This window comes from Callionymus lyra, chromosome 11, assembly GCF_982586985.1.
Source record: "Callionymus lyra chromosome 11, fCalLyr1.hap1.1, whole genome shotgun sequence".
Taxonomy (NCBI): domain Eukaryota; kingdom Metazoa; phylum Chordata; class Actinopteri; order Syngnathiformes; family Callionymidae; genus Callionymus; species Callionymus lyra.
This window is the reverse complement of record NC_141828.1, coordinates 15,884,777-15,906,792: the sequence shown is the minus strand read 5'-3', so window position 1 is coordinate 15,906,792 and position 22,016 is coordinate 15,884,777. Positions and strand designations below refer to the sequence as shown.

At 39.4% G+C, this 22,016-nt stretch overlaps 1 protein-coding gene across 2 annotated transcripts; it reads left to right on the top strand.

The window, feature by feature from the left end:
- Positions 1-255: 255 nt before the first annotated feature.
- Positions 256-21,647, top strand: golga4 (golgin A4). Of its 2 annotated transcripts, none has more exons than XM_087803362.1 (24): positions 256-454; positions 1,243-1,320; positions 4,247-4,315; positions 4,392-4,718; positions 4,796-4,843; positions 4,953-5,009; positions 5,405-5,503; positions 5,778-5,907; positions 5,994-6,184; positions 6,716-6,799; positions 7,087-7,234; positions 7,319-7,497; positions 7,658-7,756; positions 7,856-8,011; positions 8,144-11,862; positions 12,380-12,501; positions 13,416-13,483; positions 14,246-14,332; positions 16,333-16,353; positions 16,433-16,501; positions 16,812-16,887; positions 19,205-19,302; positions 19,970-20,056; positions 21,081-21,647. In XM_087803362.1, exons 1-24 carry the CDS (start codon positions 377-379, stop codon positions 21,093-21,095), a joined length of 6,105 nt encoding a protein of 2,034 aa, XP_087659488.1. In that variant the 5' UTR covers positions 256-376; the 3' UTR covers positions 21,096-21,647. The 2 variants fall into 2 exon arrangements, with proteins under 2 accessions (XP_087659488.1, XP_087659487.1); XM_087803361.1 differs by having other exon boundaries at positions 257-454; positions 13,416-13,546.
- Positions 21,648-22,016: the final 369 nt, after the last annotated feature.

Below are 22,016 nucleotides of genomic sequence, written 5' to 3'. Positions count from 1 at the left end.
TTTACAGCCAAGAGGGGAACGTTTATATGCATTTACAGTATTGAAATAAATACATCTAAAGTGCAATCGTCATTTCTTAAAACTCTTAAAACGTTCAATATTAATGAATCAAAAACTACCTTTTGTAAGTTTAAAAAGCAAGAGACATGTGTTGTTTTCACCTGCAGATGGCGCTGCAGCCACAATCCACTCCGAACTGGCCCTTTAACTCTGACGTCCCCAGTTTTCCTCCACGTTGGCCACGCATGCGCACTGAGTCCACACCTGCCAGGAGTCTGAGGCGAACAAGGAAGTCTGACTGGATGTAAACCAGGACCCTGACATCGCCCCGAAGTCCACAGTCCCGTCAGTCGGACACCAAAGTCGGCCCGAGAACATGTTCAAGAAGCTGAAGCAGAAGATAAACGAGGAGCAGTCCCCGCTGAGGAATGCACAGTCACCGCAACAGGCCCAGGTTGGTTCTTATGCGGAGCTAACATGCTAAGCTAACATCTGTTTACACTGGCTGGAAAGCTACGTGTCTTCTCTAAATTGTATTTTCTCGATGGGCTTTAGCTCTCAATATTTACTCGGGAAATCTCTAACGATGCATGGAAACTTTATCTTAAGTTAAATAAAGATGCTAAGTAAATGGTCAGAGACTGTGCTGTCACTCTCTCAAGCTGTCAGTGACGCGTTTGCTGGTGACCTAACTGGTTAATCTTGTTACGACCTTTACTTTTAATGCCAACAAATACTACCAACAATGACTAGAAATACAACAACCGACTACTAAGGTGTGAGCATCCTGGTGATCAGTCGTCAGCTTTATTTGACGACTTTGACAGGTGACGTTGTCGTGTTTAAAGAGGACATATTGCCACACAATCATCAAACAAAATACAGTATGTAGTATTATAGTATATACTGTATACTAGTATACTATACTAGTATAGTATAACATTTTATTGTGTTTTTTTGTAAGAATCTTAATTTAAACATATTTCTATAAATCAGATTTGTTACAATCATCTCTATTATAATTTCATCCATATTTGGTGGATATAGAAATCTACTTTAAATGTCTTTGCATTGAACTTCGTACTTAAATCAGTGATTTTTGATTGATTGACTGCTTTTTTTTTTTGCTCGTGATGTGAAATAGAGAGCGGTTAATACGATCAGTGTGTCTTCGCTGAAAGAATGGTCAAAGGTTAAAAGTTAAATAAGGACAAATACTGAAATTGACTCTCCCTCTTGTAGGCGGGATCCAGGGATCGACGCAACAGCCAAACTCAAGCGTTTCAGGCCGATGGCTCGCCCTCTCCCAGTGACAGAGAGGTGAGACATTTTTGTTAGATGTTGAAAGTTAAAAGTCCAAAGGAGAAAAAAAAGGAAAGATTTCTTCCAATAATAATAATAATAATTTTCTTGTTGCTATTTTTCTTGTTATGCTTAATGCTTGTTGATCAGTAACCAAATGTTCTTCTTCTCCTTTGCTTTGCCAGCAAGTACAGCCTTATAAATTATTTGTTTTTTGTACAATGAATGAGGAAAGCTCGCGATAATATTTTCTCAATATTATTAAATGCTCATTCATATTCTACAGTTGCAGTGCTCTTAGTGTCTTGGGTAGGACTGTACTGTTTGACAAGAGATCTGATTTGTATGATATTTATGTGTCTTCTTTTCCTCAAAGTTGCTTTGATTATTATCTTGCTGTATATTTTGGAGTATGTGTGTTTGTGTGTGTGTGTGTGTGTGGGAGGAGTCCAGTCTCTCAAAGGCCATTGGAAGGACATGGAGTAGACGACATTACACTGTGGATATTAATTATTAATGTATGCTCTTTGCAGCATTCATCTGTGGCACATTGTGCATTATTGGTCACGCTATTACTGGAATAGTAAAGAAAACATTTATATGTAGATGAGTTCTGTATATTTAAACACCACAACACTCCTTTTATTTAATTTGGGAATCACATTCCGATCATTATTATCTTGGGTTTTTCCTGCACCTTTCTTGAATCACTTTCATTAGAGAAATCTGAAACATTTTGGCATCTTAAAGACAACAGTTTTTTGCAAATTCACAATAAGTAAAACCAGGTCAAATATTTGAATTTTTAATCTTATTTTTAAGACCAGTATTAATTGAATTGAATTTGGCCTAGAAACTGTCAACTTTTATTGTTACAATATTGCAAATGTTATTAAAACAAAGTCTAGAAATAAAAGTAATATTATTTATTACTCCAGCTGATAAGGAAAACCTTTTTTTTAATTAGGTAAAAGACTTTGAGATGTCAAACTGCTCATCATAACATTACTGTTGATTGAAAATTTCACTGTCCTGCTTTCCTCATTTCTCTGGCTATCTCACGTAGTCCCTCTCCTCACACTCATCTCCACCTCTCCTGGACGGTCTGGTAAACACGACTCCCTCATTCACTCTCATGGTGTTGTTTTTCTCATTGCTCTTGTGTTGTTCCTCTCCTTTCCCCACCTTTTCGTCCCATTACTGCACTGACGTGGTCAGGTGCTGGCCGGGATGATAGCAGAGCCCGCTTTTCTCTCTGAGTATACTATCTTTGCTTTGGACCATTCAAAACGACCCAAAACGGCACAGGTAGCCAGTGTGGTGAGTTTGTCCTCACTTCCTGCCTCTTCCTTTTCATTGCTCTTACTCCTGCCCTCAATCCCTCTAATCGTCATTGCGCCTTTGGGAAATCAGTAGAGGACTGTGGCCTGAGTAGGGACTGCCTGTTCCCTCCTCTCTGTCTCCTGTTTCCTTTGGATTTACAACAAGAAGGCATCTCAAATGTAGGCTAACCCTGCATCTGACCTGAGTTGAGGTTTACCCTGTGGTATAGGAGCTGTCGTGCTTTATGCTGTATGTTGGTTTATGACCCTCTTATTCCTTGACTATGGTCAGCATTACTGTTCTCCCACCACCCCCAATATATCCTCTAGCTTACAGTTGCCTGCTGAAGTTGTCTATAGCCCAGTTTCTTTTGCTTTACAGCCCTTACCCCCTCTCCCCTAAGAGTCTGTTTATTTGGATCGGAGAGTTTGCAAGCTTTTCTTGACTGTATTTGGATGTTTTTAAGTTACTTTCAAGCAAACTAAGTACAACTTAGATTACTTTAGTGACCTAAGACCTTATTCAGATCATTTAATAAATGCTGCTTTAACAATTAAATATGTATTTGTATTTTTAATTAATACATGGTACCCTTAAAAAGTAGACAAGTGAAGTAAAATGGAATAAATAAAATACATTTAATCATTTTTCATCCAGGTAGATAATTCAGTTTTGTACATAAACTTGTTATCACGTAGTGTCTTCGATAGTTTTTGACTGTCATAGAGACAACATATAATATTGTACTGGGATAAGATGCAGTACTGGTCTGTGCATTTCCATCATTTATCAACGTCATTATTGTAGTTGGTGGTCAATGCAGACCAATATCAGAGATTGAGGTGGTTTTATGCTATTGATGTTTGGTTCATCAGTATTATGTTCGGCTGACATTAGAATCATTCATTTTGTAGTGTGCCGACAATTGGTGCGATACACAAGATATCTTTACAGTGTTGTGTATTGCCTACATTATAGTCTGATTGATGTGTCATGTTTTTTCTTTACCAACATCTTATCTAAATCTATTTCTTAAATAAAAAGGGAAAATGTTTTTTTGTTTATTATAAGAGCATCAAGAAAAAATTATTTCAGAAAAAAACTGTTTACTGCTACATTTTCTTAAATTTAGTGGCTAGAAAAGGAGGAAAACAATTTCTGCATCATAATTCAGAGGAAGAAGTAGATCAGAGCTGTAGAAGTGAGGATTACATTTATGTACTTTGCTATTGCAGCTAACAACTCACCTAAACCAACTCTGCTGCTGAATGTTAACTTGCTTCTATTCATGTTCTCCTTTAATATGTTCTGAGCACAAATCTTCTGGAATTCAAATACTGACTCTCCTACTTAAAATCAACTGTTTGTTCTGACCTCTTGGCTGTTATGTAGACTTTAGCTCTAACCCTTTTTGTTTACTGTGTAGAGATGCCTTCTGTTAACCCCTCTCGTTTTTTCCAAGTTGCATGAGGGTACAATTGCCCCTGCATTGCTCCCAGCAATACTAAAAATTGCTCCCTCCAGAGTAATCAGGGAGTACCACGCTGGGTGTGAATAACTAACAGGTGTCAGACAAAATATGTAGAGATTAACATCCTGTTATTATAAATTTACCTAACAGGGTTCATCTAGAGAGACCACCCAGTCTCCCAGAGGAAGCTTCAATGGAGATGGAACTGCTTCTCCCAATGTATGTATCGTCTGAGTAGCAAATACAACTAAAGCATTCATTTAATAATATTAATGTTTCTTGAATTTCCTGACAGAGAGAAGATTCACAATCATTTGCACAAAAGCTTCAGTTTCGAGTCCCCTCTGTGGAGTCTTTGATCCGCACTGGAGCCAGTCGTGCTGAAAACCTGTTTCGCTCCCCGTCTAAGGAAAGTCTGGTTCGAAGCTCATCACGGGAATCCCTGACTCCCGTTGGAGATAATGAGGCCGCAGGAGCCCCCATGTACGATCCTCCTTCTGATATTGAGAGCGAAGCAGAGGATCAATCTGGAAATGCAGACACTCTATCCAAAGAGCAATTACTTCACAGGATGCTGCGTGTGGAGCGAAGCCTCGGAAAATACAGAGGAAAATACTCAGAAGTGAGAAATCATTCAATTGTATTTCTACATCTGAAAATAAATGGTCCTTATTTACACCCATTTTCTCTTTAATGCAGCTTGTCACTGCATATCGAACTGTGCAGAGGGACAAAGAGAAAACACAGGTAATTATCTTCGCTGAACTTCTATTTAGTCTTAATTGATTCTTCATTTTGACCCAGAGATTTGACTCGATTTGTTTTCTTATATTCTTGTGTGCTTATCTTACCACAGGCAATTCTCAGTCAGAGTCAAGATAAAGCACTTCGAAGGATTGGGGAGCTACGTGAGGTAAGAATACATAATCTTTATCTAGTAGCGTACAATGGCTTGGACATAATGACATTTTTTTACGAGTTTAGTTGTTTGTGCAGGATAGTTGTGATCAGTCGATGAGGCTTCATGATACAATGTCATCATTTTTGATAGTCTATAGACGCCCCTTCTACGCTCATCTTCAATGACAACTCGCATCATATTCCAAACAGACCCTGAATGTTACAACATTGTCTTCACAAAAAACTCATTTTCAGATTTAAGTTCAGTATATTTAAGTAATGAAATTTGTTTTTAAGTAATAACATAATTAGTCATATAAATTATACATTTTCTGTCACAAATTAACAAACAAAACCGATGCTGAGCAATATCTGGATGTTGAATATGGTGGATTCATTTCATTCTAGGAATTGCAGATGGACCAGCAGGCCAAAAAACATCTCCAGGAAGAATTTGACGCTGCATTGGAGGAGAAAGATCAGATGATCACTGTCCTTCAGACACAAGTAGGAATTTGTGTGAAAGGCTACATTGGCCTGTTCACAAAAAATGTATAATGTGATGAATGTCAACTATTATTATTAATTTATTGTTAAAATTAAACTGCTACCATGAAGAATTAGATTTGTATTTATACAGATTGCATTTTTTAGAAGGTGCCTTTTCATTATTAAAAAAAAAAAAACGGAAGCAAAAGTAAGACAAAAAAATGTATGAATCTTTCTTTTTTTAAACAAAGTAAATGGGCTTCCTTTCAGCTTGCATGTTATTTCGTCTCAGGTTTCTCTGCTCAAGAAAAGGGTGAAATTGACTCCAGAAGATGTGTTGCGCCCTGAGGGTGAAGTCGCCATCCCTGAAGAATCTGCGAGCCCGTCCAAGGATGGAGATGCAGAGCCTGAAATCACTGAAGGTTGAAAGAAAAATCTATTTGTAATGAAAATGCATGTCATGATTTCTTGCCTTATTAATCCAAGTGCAATTTCTATTCACGGACAGAGGGGGGCAACAGTGATCCAGCCAAGCTGGTGGAAACACTACAAAAGAGAGTCAGGAGGCAGGAAAACCTGCTGCACAAGTGCAAAGAAGTGATGCGGGTACACAAGGAGCGAAGCGCCCAGCTCGGCTGCGAGAATGAAACGTTGCAAGAACAGCTTCAGGAAAGACTACAGGAGCTGGAGAAGATGAAGGTACACTCATTGTTGTCATGGTCCAACAGTACTGGTAGTTCGTTTCTTCATTAAAACACAGATGTAATCGTCAAACACACCAAAAGACTAAAAGAATTGCAGAATTTTGGTGGTGGTTTTGTTTGGGATGATGGAATAACTTAACCCGTCATTGTTACCATAACATGCAGCTGTCTTTAATGATTCTTATTTAGAGCTTAAAGACAAGTTTATGAGCCATTTTATCTCAATTAAACTACACTGTGATTATGTCAAAATTTAATTTAAGGCATGTTTTAGTTAAATAATGTTATGAGTGTACGAGGGGCTCTTGCAACGAGTGTCTTCTCCCAGAGTCCCAATCATGTTGGCCAACCACCACAAGCTTTGTGTATATAATTAATTCAATGAGTGATTTTATATGATTAGATAGCAATCAAGCTAGCCAAGGTATTTTCCTGCCTTGAAATTATGTTCTTTTATTGTTGTGGTAAACGACTAACTATAAATTCATAATGTAGATGAAGATGCTTGATTTGTTGCCGTCTTCAGGAACTACACACTGCAGAGAAGACTAAGCTCATCACTCGGCTACGGGATGCAAAGAATCTTATTGAACAACTGGAGCAAGATAAAGTGAGCGGAATGCTTTTTATCTATAAAAAATTCATACTACTTTGCCAACAAGTGCCTTACAGAGACAGGAGATTCTTTGAAGAAAAAGTACCAATTGACATTTCTTCTATAAATGACCACAAAGTTGTTGTTAATGATGGCGAAGACCACATGACAGACAACAGAAGTGAAAAAGACGTCTAACCTTTAGCTTGTTCATTCAAAATGACGACTACATTAGACTTTTCATATCTGTTATCAAATTAATAAAGAAAAACAACCATGTAATAAAGCTAATTACCTTCTAGGGAATGGTCATCGCCGAGACAAAGCGTCAAATGCATGAGAATTTAGAGATGAAAGAAGAGGAGGTCGCACAGTTACGCTCCAGGTTGCAGCAGGCTACCAAACAGAAAGAAGAGTTACAGGAACAGAAAGAAAAGGCGGAGAAATCAGGTACAATCATTTAAATCTTAGGCAGCAGTGTAAAACCTTTATTTGTAAATATTTGCTAATTGCATGTTTTTGTTAAACTGGCAGCATTTGAAGAACTTGAAAAAGCACTGGCTGCTGCTCAAAGAGCAGACGAGACCAGAAAGCAGCTGCAGGTTCAACACGAGGACCAAATGAAAAAAGTTGAAATGACGAATGAGGAGGAAAGAAAGAGTTTGCAACAAGAACTAACGCGTGTTAAACAAGAGGTTGTCAGCATAATGAAGGTTGGTCTAAAACTCTAGTCCAATTTTAGATTTGTTGATTTACTATGAGATTAAACGTTGCAAAAATAAAATAAAATCTGAGATATTCATGACAATGTTTTTGTGATGTAGTGAAAATGTCAATACAAAATAAACAATTCGACTTCATTCCTTTTGCAAGAAAACATCTGAGGAAACGGTGTCCAACATGGAAAAGGCCCACAGTGAAGTTCTGGCTGCCAAAGAAGAGGAAGCAAATGCTATAGTCAGCAAAGCTGTGGTGAGTGGCATTGGCTTTAAAAAATTGGATCTAAAAGATTAAATCTGATTGTGAGTCTTCAATTTTGACTCCTAACTTTGTTGCCGCGTCTGTTTGCAGGAACAGTGTAAAGAAGAATTTGCTCAGCAACTCAAGGAGCATAACCAGCAGTCGGCGTTGGCCCTCGAGGACGTAGAGTTGCAGAAGAAGGCTGTATGGACAGACGCTGAGAGTAAAATTAGAGAGATTAAGCTAGAGTTGGAGGCTGCAAAAACTGTGAGTTTCTTTTAATAATGATTTCTAAGAATTTGCAAACCCCAATTTAAATGTATAAGAATTAGTTTCTAATTTGTTTGGAGAATTCCAGTCTTTCAGTGATATTCTTTAATTTACTGTCATTCATTGCAGAGAGTATTGGAGCTAGAGAGCTCCCTGGAAAAGAATTCCGAGGATGGGACAGTGTTATCAAACAAACTTGGCACCCAACTGGAAGAATTAATGGATAAGCACAAGCAACAAATCTCTGCGTTAGAAGAAGAGCATCAGTCACAGCTGCAAAAGCAACAGGAGACCACGTCTCAGCAGCATCATGCCACTCTGCAAGAGCTAACGGAAAAACATCAAACTGAACTGGAGACCCTTCGTAAAGAAACTGAGCTGCAGATTCAAACACACATTGAAGAGGTCAACCAGAAAGCTTTACAGGAATCCGATGCCAAGCAGGAGACGCTTTCCTCAGAGCTGTTGGCGGTTATGGAGAGGAAACAGATGCTGGAGGAGAAGTTAGTTGCTGCCGAAAATGCTCATCGTCTTGCACAACAGGAGCAGGCTGAAAAACATAATGCAGAGATTGGGAGTATCAGAAAGGAGCAGGTGGACGCCCTGGGGGCTTTAGAGAAAAACCTGAAAGAAGAGATGAATGAAATTAAGTGTGTTTTGCAAGAAAGGGAAAAAGCCATTGAAACACTGGTCACGGGAGAGAAAGGACTAAAGGAGGAATCAGATTATACACTTCAACAGTTAAGTGCGAAGGTTCAGGAACTTGAGAGTCTTCAGCAGCTGTTTTCACAACTTCAGTTGGAAAATGCAAACATAAACGAATCTAATGAGCAACTAACTCGGTTCTCTCAAGAGCTGGATCAGTGTAAGAAAGAGTTGTCGGAGCTACAACACCAGTTAGATGTAGCAAATGATAACTGTCAACAGAAGGAGACGTATCTCAAAGAGATGGAGAAAAATTTACAAGAGACCAAAAATAGCCTTTCAGAGAAGGAGACACTAGTTGCAGAGCTTGGCACTAAGCAGGAAGAGCAAATAAAGCTTAAGAAACAACTAGAAGATGACAACGCTGCACTTGAGAAGAAGATGAAAAAGTCTTTGAATGAAATGGAGGCGAAGTTGAAGAGCCAGGAGACAAAGATGGAAAAGGTGAAAAACAGGGCCAAAGAAATGCATGAGAGCTTCAAGAAAAAGATTCAGCAGAATGAGGAGAATATGAAAAAGGAACTGGCGAAAAAGGAGTCAGAGCTTCAGCAAAAAGAGCAACAGGTTAAAGATAAATTACTAGAGATGGCCCAACAAAGTTCTGAAGGACTCAGCAGTACATTATCTGAACTGCAGGCTAACCATAAAGAGGAATTGGATAAACTGAAGGAAAATCACAACGAGAAGATTCATTCTCTGGAGTGTAGTTGGAAGGACAAGATCGCACAGCAGGAAGAAGAAATGGTGGAGAAAAACTCACAGATAGTTCAGGAGAAGATGTTTGAACTGGAAGAATTGGCTGAGAAATTAAGACAAAGTCTAGAGAAGAATGAGGAAATGCTGAGTGAGGTAAAGCATTTGAAGGAAGTGCTGGCCATCCAAGAGTCCACAGCGCAGAAGCTTAAACAAGAGCTTGAGAATACTGCCCCCTACTTAGAAAGTGAAAGATTGCTTAAAGAGCAAAATGAGGTATTACAGAAGAACTGCGACAAGTTACTGAATGAAAACAATGCCTTACAGGACAAGCTTAACTTCACAGAGACTGAGAGCATTGAGAAGTTAAGGAGTCTGACTGTGCAGTTGGAGGAAATGGAGATGAAACTGGGTATGGTAGAAGGCTCCCGAAGTAAGGAAAGTGAAGACATGCTGAGCAAATTCAAGGAAGCCGAATTTAAGGTTCAAGCTAAGGAAACGGAGTTTCAGCAACAGGTGGAGATGATGAACAACCAAATGGATCTTTATTGTAAGGAGATCCTTTCCAAAATGGACAGTGGGTCTTCTGAGCTCAATGAAAGTGTTGAGCGACGCATCAGAGAGCTTAATGAACGACTACAATGTAGTACTGACAAGATCGGACCTCTTAGAAATAACCTTTTTGATAAATTGAATACAATTTGCACTTTAGAGAAGAATCTCTGCCTTCAAACTGAAGATAACAAGAATCTATGCATTTTATTAGAACAGATGAAATCTCAGGTAAATGCTCAGCTGGAGCAGATTAATGCCTTAACCCAAGAAAAAGATACCTGCATGCAATCCATTCATGAAAAGACGGAGAAGATCGAGGAGCTGAGTGAAGTAAACAGAGTTGTATCGGAAAGCATAAAAATGAACGAGTCCCAAATCACTCATTTTGAAAGAATCATCGGCGAGTTGAAAAATCAGCTCGCAAGTAGCATCAAGGAGAAGGAGGAAGCCATAAATCAGCTGAACCAGCAATACGAAGAGGAGAAAAGAAAGGCGCTCGCTCAAATGGAGGAGACCATTGAGAGATTAAAGCAAGAGAGGATTTCTGCCTTAGAAGAAGCAAGTTCGTTCAGGATCAGCCTGTCTGAGAATGACAACATCATCGCGTCACTTAAGACCAAACTACAAGAACTCGAGAGAGACATTTCTGAGAGGACGGATGCCTTTGAAAAGCTGAAAGCGAGTTTAGACAATCAGTCCATCAGCAAGTCTGAGATGGACCAGGTGTTAAGTGAGAAGGAGCAGAAGGTCAGCGGGCTCACCGTGGATCTGGAGAGCTGCAACAGTCGTCTTGATGAGCTTCAGGAGCACTTAGCCTTAAAGACAAAAGAGTGCGAACAACTGACGGCTGACCTCAGACAACAACAAAGCGTCAGGGAGGATGAGAAAAAGGAGTTGGTGGAACAGCTGCAACAATCTCAGACGAAGTCTGCACAAAACGGTGACCTGCAGCAGGAGATGGCGGACAAGCTGCAGTCGCTAGAGGAAGAAAACCTTAAGTGCAAAAACGAACTTCAAACTCAAAGGGAAGAGTTTGAAAAGTTTCAAGATGAGATGACGGAGAGTAAAGAGAAGAGTTTGAAAGAAGCACAGGAGAGACTATCGGCAGAAAGCGCTCGAAAAGTTTCTGATCTGAAAAAAAAAGCTGAGCAGAAAATCGCTCAAATAAAGAAACAACTCACGAATCAACTGGAGGAAAAAGAAAAAGCAGTTAAGAGTCTGCAGGAAAGTTTGGGCGAATTCCAGAAAAGTGAAACTTCAAGTAAGGAATCTATTGAAACACTAAAAGAGAAAAGTAAATCACTGGAGGAAGCTCTTGCTATGTTAAAAACGGAGCAGGAAAGCCACCTGGAACAAATTTTAAGTAATGAAAGGCTGTCGAAGGAGAAGTCACTTGAGGATTTAAAGAACATGTATGAAGAAAAGCTGTCATCATTGACGAATGATGCGGCACAACAAGAGGAACTGAAACAATCTGAACTACTTGAGGATATCGAATCAAAGCGGAAAGAGGCTGAAAAAGAAAAAGAAGATCTTCTCCAGGAAATAAGAAAATTGAAGGAACAACTCGAAGAGAAGAACATCCAGATCAATCAGCAACAAGAATCATTGATCCAGATCCAAAATGAGTCAATCCAGAAGGTCGACTCTCGCAGTCAACAGCAGACCAGCGTTATGGAGAACGAATTGGAAAACCACTCACAAGCACAAGATGGTGAACACGAGTCGGTGGAGTCTCAAAAGGACAAACTAAGTAAATTGAAGAATGAAAAGGAGAAAATCCAAAAGGATTTCAACAGATTACAAAAGGACATAAGGTCACTAAGAAAGGAGCATGAGCAAGACCTGGAGTACATGAAGAAAGAACTGATGGAGGAGAACGAGAAACAACTCAAGTACGTCTAGATAAGATATTAAGTCTTTCTTTTTCAAGCATTCACCATTTGAAACAAATCAAGCTTTACCATGGCTCTGTTAAACACATCATATGCAACACCTGCTTGTCCTCCCTCACTCCCTCCATGAACTTCCTCTGCACGGGGTCAAGCCACCCCACTCTGCTTTCTCATTTTCCTCTAGCACCCACACTGCTTTCAAGCTCTCTAGAAACTCATCATTCTCTTCAACTTTCCTCAGACTTTTTGAATGTGTCTTTTGGGAGACCGGCTACCCACCCCTCGCTAATTCAGTCTTGCCTCACTGAAGTTCATGATATGCTCCGCAGAAGACACGACCACTTCAAACACAGTGTGATACACAATCTTTTTTAAAAAGCTTGAAATGAAATACTGATGGACTAAACAAATATAAAATACATGAATACTTATGATCATCCCATACACGCTGTAGCTTTCTTTATGTACCGTCTTAAGATGTCTAAATTCTGATCTTATTCATTTCCTGTTGGGCCAGACTGGAGCTGGAAGATGCTGAAATGAAGCACAATTCTGCAATCAAGCAATTTATGAGGGAGTTCAACACACAACTGTCCTTGAAGGATGCTGAGGTTGATACAGCAGTTAAAGAAACTATCGGTATGTATGAGATTACTATCAGCAAATCTGTTGCTGTGATTGGAATTTTCTACCATTCGAATGCCACTAAAATGTTTACAAGAAATATGTTGGTTAAATAGGAATGTTCAGTGTTTAATACTCTTGATGTAAAGGAACAGGCAAATGGAAACAGGTTTTTTTTAAACTCTTCGGGTAAGTTGTTTACTGTGGGAATCCAAAAAAGAAAGAATTTTATTTGTATTTCCACGCCACAACGATTGCAAGTGCAGTAAATTAAAGCTGTAAATTTTCCCTGTGATGTAATGTTGGTTCATGTTGTTGTGCTACACAAAAACATTTCAAACATGAAGCTTGACTGGTATAAATACAACAGGGACTCTCTGAGGCTTTACAGTGTGTACAGTGTAAATGTTTATTTATACTGGGGGAACAATTTACCAACACATAAATGTTGTGGGTTACTTGTGCATGCACAATTTGGCTTTCACGTGGGTTTATTGTGCATGCAACGAATAGTAGGGTGTAGGGTATGCAGCACAAGAACCGTTTCCATGTTAATAAATATGTTTAATAAGCATTGTTGGATTTAATCAATTTAAATGGGGAACATGGTAAGTAAGTAAGTAATGGTCATTTCTAGAGCGCCTTTCTACACTAGGGTCCCAAAGCACTTTAACAATCACAACCAATACACTGTTAAAGAATTAACTTAAAAGATCAAGACATATGAAGAATACAAACACACGAGTCCCAGAAAGTCAGTGTTAAGACATCGCTTTATCATCAGGTGCAATAACCAGAGTTTCAGTTTTGTCCACATTTAGCTGCAAAGTGTTTTCACTCAGCCACTGTTGGATTTCTAGCAAACAATTGACTAAGCCGTTCAGCCTCTGGGGCTCAGTTGAAATGTATAATTTGTTTTTCTGTTACAGCAAAGGCTCAGAGTGTGGAGACGGAATTGCTAAACAGCCACCATGAAGAAGCGTCTCAGCTGAAGAAGGTGATTTCCATGAAGGACGACGATTTGCAAAGAACCGTTCAGAAATATGAACAGGTCATACAGGTACCAGTCAGAGATCAAATCATCAAGAAGTGCAGTGACATTCCTTTATTATTTTTTTGTATAGATTACCCTCCAAGCAGGCACACACACACACACCCCTATTACACAACTCAGGACAATTTAAAACACATCTGTCAAACTCAAGCTGTAATGGATTAGATTTATGTTCATATTAAAATCTTGACCTACTTAAGATCCCATTGTTTAAGAAAAGACAATAAACTTAGATTATAAATGTCAACTCTTATACAGCGATAAAGAAGAGTTAAAGTGAAGTAGAAGGAATTGAAAGATATATTAAGCCTCCAAGATTGACAATATTGCAATCAAATTCATACTTCCTGTCACAGACGGTTGTTAATATATATTTTGTTTGGCCCATGAACCGAACCTTTCAAAGATTTCCGCCCGTCACCTGATGGAGTTTGACTCCACCGATTTAGAGTTGTCAATTTTGTACGGTCGGAGGAAACCGGAGTGGCCAAAAAAAACTCCACTCAAGGCTCATTTCAATAAAGAAATAGTCACTGCAAGAACATTGTTTTGAATCACTTATTTACTGAAGTGAATGTGCTTAACTGTTCCCAAACTTAATCAAGCACAGGCGGACTGAACGAGGCCGTGACTAGACCGACATACTTGAGTTGTGATGCTTTGAAGAAACGAGGGGGGAAATGACTAAGCCATTGTTCTTCACAGAGTCGAGAGGAGGAGATGGGAGACAGAGTGTGGCAGCTTCAGAAAGAACTGGAGGAGTTGCAAGCAAGGAGCCGCGACTCCAGTGAGGTACAAAAAATGTCTGACCTATTTTCTCTGATGATCATCTGCCGTCTGAGTCGCCTTCACGCAAAAATCATGCTGTGTATAGAAGTTTCAGTGCAAAGAACCTTTTTTATCAAGTCGGTTTTAGAGTCTACTGAATTAGTTAAAGTTGTAAGTCATTGCTAAATGACTGCATGACCTCACTCTCTTCAAACTTCTTCGGGGAAAAGGCTGCCCCTAAAGGAAAGCCTGGTCCAAAAAAAAGTTTAGTCATTCTTAAGACATTCTCATTTGTGAAGGCTTTTCCCTGATTTTTGTATTTGTCTTATATGTCATGGTCTTTTATAGTATATAGTTTTAACTGTGTATTGTTTATGATTGTTAAAACGCTTTGTGAGCCTGGTCTAGAAAGGCGCTTTACAAGTAACCTTTACTTACTTACTTACTTCATTCAGACTAAATCGAGTCCAGTTTCTATTTTGCCCTAATTTTTGTTAAATTCATACAAACACTATACAACAATACACCGACTCACAATCGTGCGGCTTCTCCTGAATTTACCGGAAGATTCAACTTTTAAACCTCTCAGGAATGCCTCTCCGTGGATTCAAACGCTGTTCTCAATTAACTTCCAACGTGATTCAAGACTTTTTCGAAATACAGGAATCATTACAAAGAAATGCTTAGTGGAACGTTGCCATGTAGGTCAAAAGTGCTCTGGAGAGATATTTCACCCAAGTGCCGATGTGTTCGGTGATACCTGTGCTAAATCTTTGACCCTCACACATGTGTCGAGATGCACACGATGAATTGTGCTGCTCCTTCTGTTGCGTGTTTCCATGGTGAGGTAATCATTTTATGGGTTGATGATATGGGTTTATGTGCCGGGAGGCCTTTCCTTACAAATGGCCTCTAAAACCATATGTCATTCAGACAGTGGGTCAGTGTGTCTTTTCTCAGACTTCAACACCCTACGTCCTTCTACCTTATTAAATGATTCAGAACTTCTTATTGTTGCCAGTTATTATTTATTTCCCTGCTCCTACAAACATGTCACACAGAAGTATTTACAGCAGGATGTGACATATGGCAATGATTAGGCCTGTGTGTGTTTCATGATGAATCAAGACTTCATCAGCGTGTGCAGCTCTCTTTTTGTTGGATGCCAACCATTTATAAAGCAGTATGAGCCATCTTAGCGTTCCTATCCTACATGTTCCCAGCGAGTTTACGAGTCTCTTGATCATCATTACGGACTTGTGGCCATGACGGGAAGTTTCTCACGTCGTATAGCAAGGTTCTTGCATTGGCCTCTTAAGTTCCAAAAAGTTCTGGATTTAATCTTAATAAAAAAGGTCGTCTAGAATTTACAGACATACTGGTCATGAGTTGAAATTAAATAAGATGCATGTTTTACTCCATTTCTGTAATCTGCATATTTTGTTATTCCAACCCTTCCATATATAAATGTTACATCTTAATTGTTAGTAATTGTCTATCAGTTTCCAGCAACAACTTTGATGCCTGTCGTACAATATCTACGTACAAGGAAGTCAACCTGTTTTACACCAGAGACCGGTTAAACCGGACTGACAGTAAAATTAAATCATATTGTGTTCACTCATTTTCTTCAAAGTTTTAGTTTATAGAATAAACTTGGTATAACTGAGCATCTTAAAGTGTCACAGGCTTATGTAACGTCAGAGAAAATACTATCTATTTTTTAAGCAAAACCTCTTTTTTTTTAGTCCGTCACAATCAATAGAACAGAAACACTAATAGTTTTTTTTTTCTTTCTGTGCGTCCCGTAGCAAATGCACACAGACGGCTCTCTTCTCAAATCATCAGTCTGGGAGAATTTCTGTTCTGACATCATGATGTTGCACAAAATCAAAAAGAGCCTTTCACTTCATGATATTAATCTTTTTTTTGCATTGTCAGTTTTAAAATGTGTGGATAAGCCTTGTTTCATGTAAGCTTTGACTTGACTTATGTACTTAACTCGTGCTGTTTGTCTTTTACAGTTAAACCCAGAGCAACTACAGGTAAAACCAACTTTTTATTTTCATTTTACTTTATCGTCTGATCTATTCTTTTTTAACTCCTTTTATTTTTCTACACCAGGCCCAACTTGCAGAGAAGACGTCTCTTCTGAGCGAAGCTCGTCTTAAGGAGCAGGGATTTGTGGAGAAAGTGAGTGTCTTCGCAGGGACAAGTGTAACATCCAATCCTGCCAGTATGTTCCCATGATTCTGTGGCCTCCAGCGAGAGGAGCTTCTGCCCCCCCGCTGCATCAACTTAATTACACAACACATCTGTTTACGTTTGCTTTAACCCCATAAACAATCAGGGCGACGCCTCCCACAGTTTCTCTCACACATAGCATCGATCTCACAAACATAACCCCGGAGACAGCCATGTTCAAAAAAAAGTTATTCTCAGAAATAAACCCTTGTGGGTCAAAGTTTTTTTTTTTCTAATCCGTCCGTTTCCTCTGCAATAGATCCACTCGCTTGAGGACAAGATCAAGTTTCTCCATCGTGGAACTGTTGTAACTCACCTTGGAAATACGTACAAAGGTAATCGACCCTGTGCTTCAGCTGTCTGACCCCGTTTCAATTTCATCTTGTGTCGTTCATCTTCATGGTTTTTCTACGTTATTCCTGCATTGACTTTAATTGACAAGTCTATTGTTGGAGTTGAATATGCATTAATTCCCCTTTGCCATCATCACCCGTCCACATTTCAACTTTTCCTTCTTTCAAACACGTGAAGGTTGACAATAAGCTATAAAACTGTGATGTGTTTTTGCTTCATGTAGAAGTTATTCTTGTGGGAAGGAGTGTAAATCTTTTACAGGACTATATAGTTGAAGTGAAAGAATTTGGAGATTGTGTGACTTTGGCTCATTGGCGTAGTAAAGGGAATATGTGAGCAGCAGGGGGGTCACTAAAGAAGCCATCTTTTGGATATAATGGATTATGCAGGTTGAGGTAACACTGAGCCCCGAAACACATGCTCGGTCTTTTTCTCTCTCTTTCTTTATCTCTTACTCTCCTGAGTTTTCTTTCTTTCTCCTCCTCCTCCTCCATCTGTTCTTCGGTTCTTAATTGAAATATGGATGTTTGGACAGTTTTTCGTCGCCAGGCCTGTTGCTCTGTGATCAGTAAGGCGGGTGGATTAGCAGGTCAGGAGAAGAAAGAACGGTGGATTTGTAGGTCATCCATTACTTCAGAAGACTCATCAAAGACTTTTTTGTACTCCTCGGTCACCCTTTCCTGTCCTCAAGTCGAGGTCTTGTGCCGTCTTAATGTTGAGCCCAGAGATTTGGTGGGTGTTCTGAGACTGCTGATTTCTTATAAAACGCTTGATGGGAGATCTTTGACTGGGAGAATCGGTAGCATAAGTGTTACCAGCCTTTTCCAGGGTTCTTACACTTTCCCATCCGCAGATCGTCCCCGGTGTAATGATGTTGTAGCTCTGGGCGGGGATTTAAAATGCTCGTTCTCACTACTCACGCTGAGTCTGGCCCCTCCTCCCCTGTTCTAATGATTGTCCTGCACTGTTACAGACTGTGTCTGGACTGATGGTGGATGAGAAATAAACGCCAAACATTTAGGTTTTCAAGTTTATATTGCAGCATGGCTTATGGCATAAATATATATAATACATTTTAACATTCAGGGCCCTTCCAGAGGGGGCCTAAATGTAAAAATGTATTATTGTCCAGAAAGCCACGCATAACCAAAAAGCCCTGACCAGGTTCTTTACAAAAATTCAGGAAATAATGCCTTGCCTTACTGCAAGAAGGTTGCCGGTTCGCATCCAGGTCGAGAGGAGCCAAGTTTTGACCTTTTCGTGTGGAGTCTGTATGTTCTCCCCGTGTTACATGGGTTTACTCTGGGCACTGCGGTTTCCTCCCACAGTCCAAAAACATACAGAGGTTGATTGGGAACTTTGGGAAATTGTCCATAGTAATGAGTGTGTGTGTGAATGGTTTGTCTTTGTGTGCCCTGCGACAGACTGGACTCCTGTCCAGGGTGTCCCCCGCCTCTCGCCCAAAGAAACTGGGATAGGTTCCAGCCCCCCCGCCACTCCCGTAAGGGATTAGGCGGCAGAGAAAATTAAATGAAACAAAACTATGGATGAAATAAATAATAGCAAAATAACTCTCTCTCGGTTATGCACAGAAAAAAAAGTTCATGAAGCATTAACTATTATCATTTTAGGCCCTAAAATGCTGATATCTTTCAAACCAAACCTTTTTAGACAGTAAAAAAAAAGTAGATGGGTGTACAATCTAACAACAAAATTCTTAATTTAGTAACTCTAAAAAATGATTTACCCCCTAAAGATAGGTTTTAAGTCATAAGGTTTATTTTTGTCACGCACTGTAAATGAAAATGAAAAATGGGGAATTTTGGGACCACTGACTTCTGGTGATCAAATTCTTGATCAGTTTTGTTCTTAAGTTTGAGGGAATGGCTGTGTTGGAAATGTATACTCTGTTCATTTAACAGTCTATAAATCCCCTTAACTAATATTAAAAGAAAATTATTAAATATCTTCTCCAATAAAGTCTAAAGCATTTTGTAACGTGATATGAAATGCAAAAATCTATTGCTTTTCATACAAGTGCTATAAACATGCATTTCATGTTTAAATCATGATATTTACTTTATTTATGGTGTCACATGTCTCTTTTAAGTTGTGTGACTATTGTTTTTTATTTGTATTATTTTTAAGAACATGTACCTAAAAGTAAGTTAGTGAAAGTGAAAAGATACTTTAAAAAACGACTCATTTCCAGATACAAGAGTAAATTTTGTTTGTTATTTTCAACCTCTGCTAAGTGCTATCATGCACTGTAATTAACAATTGCTTGTTTTTTAACAGATTTGGGACATAACAGCACAGATTCTCTCTCCGAGACCACAGAGATGGAATACCTGAGGAAGGTTCTGTTCGAGTACATGATGGGACGAGAGACAAAAGTATGTTTTTTGTTTTTTTTTTCCAACCGAAATGATCCAAAAACACTCGTCTTATGACTTGCTCTCATAAATGTTTAAAAACATGAAATCATTGAGCATCTAACTCCCAACATTTAGGTGAATTTTTAAGACTTTTTTTCTTCTTTTTTTCCACTCATTTCCATGTCTGTCCCCCATTAGTCGGCCATGCAAAAGTCATGTTCTGACCAGGGACTTGTAGTTACGGTGATCCATCTAATCAGAGGTGCCGTGGACTGGTCATTAAGTCAACAGGGGTTCCCCCCAAAACACACAGTTAATCTTTACAACCGTGTGGCAGGACACCCCACGGGGAGGACGTCCCCCTCGGGCTGCCCGCTTAGCACATGCATCTCACATGATTCAGATTTGCCATTTAAAGGCACGTCTGAGCAGTTGAGTTTCCTCCTCAGCAGCTCTGGTCCTGATTATCTCCTGTGTTTATGAGGTAATGTATGCAGCCGTGCAGGCCTGTTCTTGATTATGCAGATAATGTCCCTTTTTTTCACTCTTGTTAGACTTCATTATCTTAGTACAAGCTGGAGCTGATTGGCCAACGAGCTTCCTGTTCCTTGTGTTTAAAAGATCATTATATCTATAGCAACATAAGTGAGATCACATTTAACCGGATCATCTTTGTTTCACACAGACAATGGCCAAAGTAATCACTTCCATGCTCAAGTTCCCTCCAGACCAGGCTGAGAAGGTGCTTGAGAAGGAAGACACGAAACCATCGGTAAGTGTTGTGCCTTTCAGGAGCAAAACTTTGACAAATATTCTTTTGATTCATTCGTTTTAGCACAAGAAAATGTATTTATCAATCTCTAATTCCCATTGATTTTCTTTTTTTCAACCTCAGCATTACTGTTATTGAATGTCTGGGTTATGATTGCTGACGTCCATAATCTCGTTTTCCTTGGCTTATCTTAAACACTGGCATCTTAATTGGTCACCATGTTTACATGAACAGCAGACCATTCCAGGGGCCACATAAAACGACCAGATTTGGCCGTCAGGACATGTCCTTTCGAGAAGACCAGAACCAGATTCTCTATGAAAATCACTTTCAGCTTCATATAGAGATATAATGATATACACTAAGGGTCCAAAGAATGGCTCCAATTGTGTTTTTCATACTTTTGTGAACTAATGTTAAGGTAAGGTAAGGTAAAACTTTATTGATCCCTCAGGAGGTCTCCTTCGGGAAATTGTTTTTTTCCAGTAGCCAATACATGAGTTGTTCACGCTCAACTCGACTAGCTTTTCTCAACATTCATCTTTAGCTAAATTTGATCAACCAACCCGTAGTAGGAAAAGGTTTTTGTACAAGTTGTATCCAATGCATGTGCAAACTGGTACTTTTAAAATTATGCCGGTGCTTAAACGGTGCCTAAAAATTGTGGTCCGAGAATGTAAAAACTAGATAAATTGCCCAAATTATTATCAATATACATGTAAAAATAAAAGCTATATTTTGAGTAAACATATGTAAAAGTTCCTTTAACCTTGTTCCTTTATCATACAATACTTTGGTTCTTTTATTTCGGGCTAACATTAAGCGTCAGGTGAGTTAAGGTGCAGGGAGAGACTTGGTTGTTCTGATTTTACTTTCAAACTTTAGATTCTGATCTCGTCGTCTTCCAAAGTATCAGTAGCACGTTTTCTGCTGAGGTGGAAGAGGAAGTGTCTTGCTGGTTGTTATATGTGATATTCAGAAGTACATGTTATTAGAGTTTAACGTGGCGTTTGTGAACCTACAGTCCTGGTTGCGATGATCGTCCGAGTGGGTGTTCGGACTCCACCTTGTTGCTGCTGCTGCTGCTGCTTCTGCTGAAAGGAACGACTGCCACGGATTCTTGATGAACTCCTCCTCCACTGCATTTTCTCTTTTTATCATTACTGTATCCACTATTCTGTTTTGGGATTATTTTTATTACCAGTCTGAGAAATGTAGATGTAAATATGAAAGAAATGATGAGGGAATGCCAGACACACAACTCTTCCTTATATCCTTGTTTTACTTATGATGTGTTTTAATTTATATATTTTAGACGACGGCAAACGGTTTCCACTTCCTGTTGCGCGTGCAATACAAAAAAAACGGAGAACACGGTTGATTTATGTTTCTGTGTCGTGCATTTGTCTGTAAAAACTGTAGACGACCCTTTAACTGTGCACTCGCTTCACCATCACTTTGTCTCACTGCCCTCGCTTTCTACTTCTTCCACCCCAAGATTGTAAATTATATTATGTTCACTAAAGCTTCGACACTACCGTTGTCTATACATTTTGAGATCAACATTAAAAATTGTTATTTAAAGAAAAAAGTCCTGTGGTCTTTGTTTCTTCACGGGAGGAACTTGACGTGTTTGTGTTATTGCGTCGAACCTCCTCTACATTTCTTCTCTCACTCGCGCTCATGACCTTTGGCTCGTGACCAAGAGGCTCGTGGATACAGTTTCTCCGGAGAGTGAAAGTGTGAGAAGCTCGGTTCTCCGGGAGGTTCAAAGCCAAGAGAGGACAGCTGAGTCGGCCCAGGATTCTTTTTCAGGACGTCTTTTTACTGGTCGGATATCTAACGAACTGGAGGACCCAGGAGATTATGTCGGCCTAGGTATGCCACCAGTCTGGGCCTCTTAACCTTTGCTGCTGCCCCCGCAACCCGACCTAGGATAAACCATTCAATGGAAGCATTG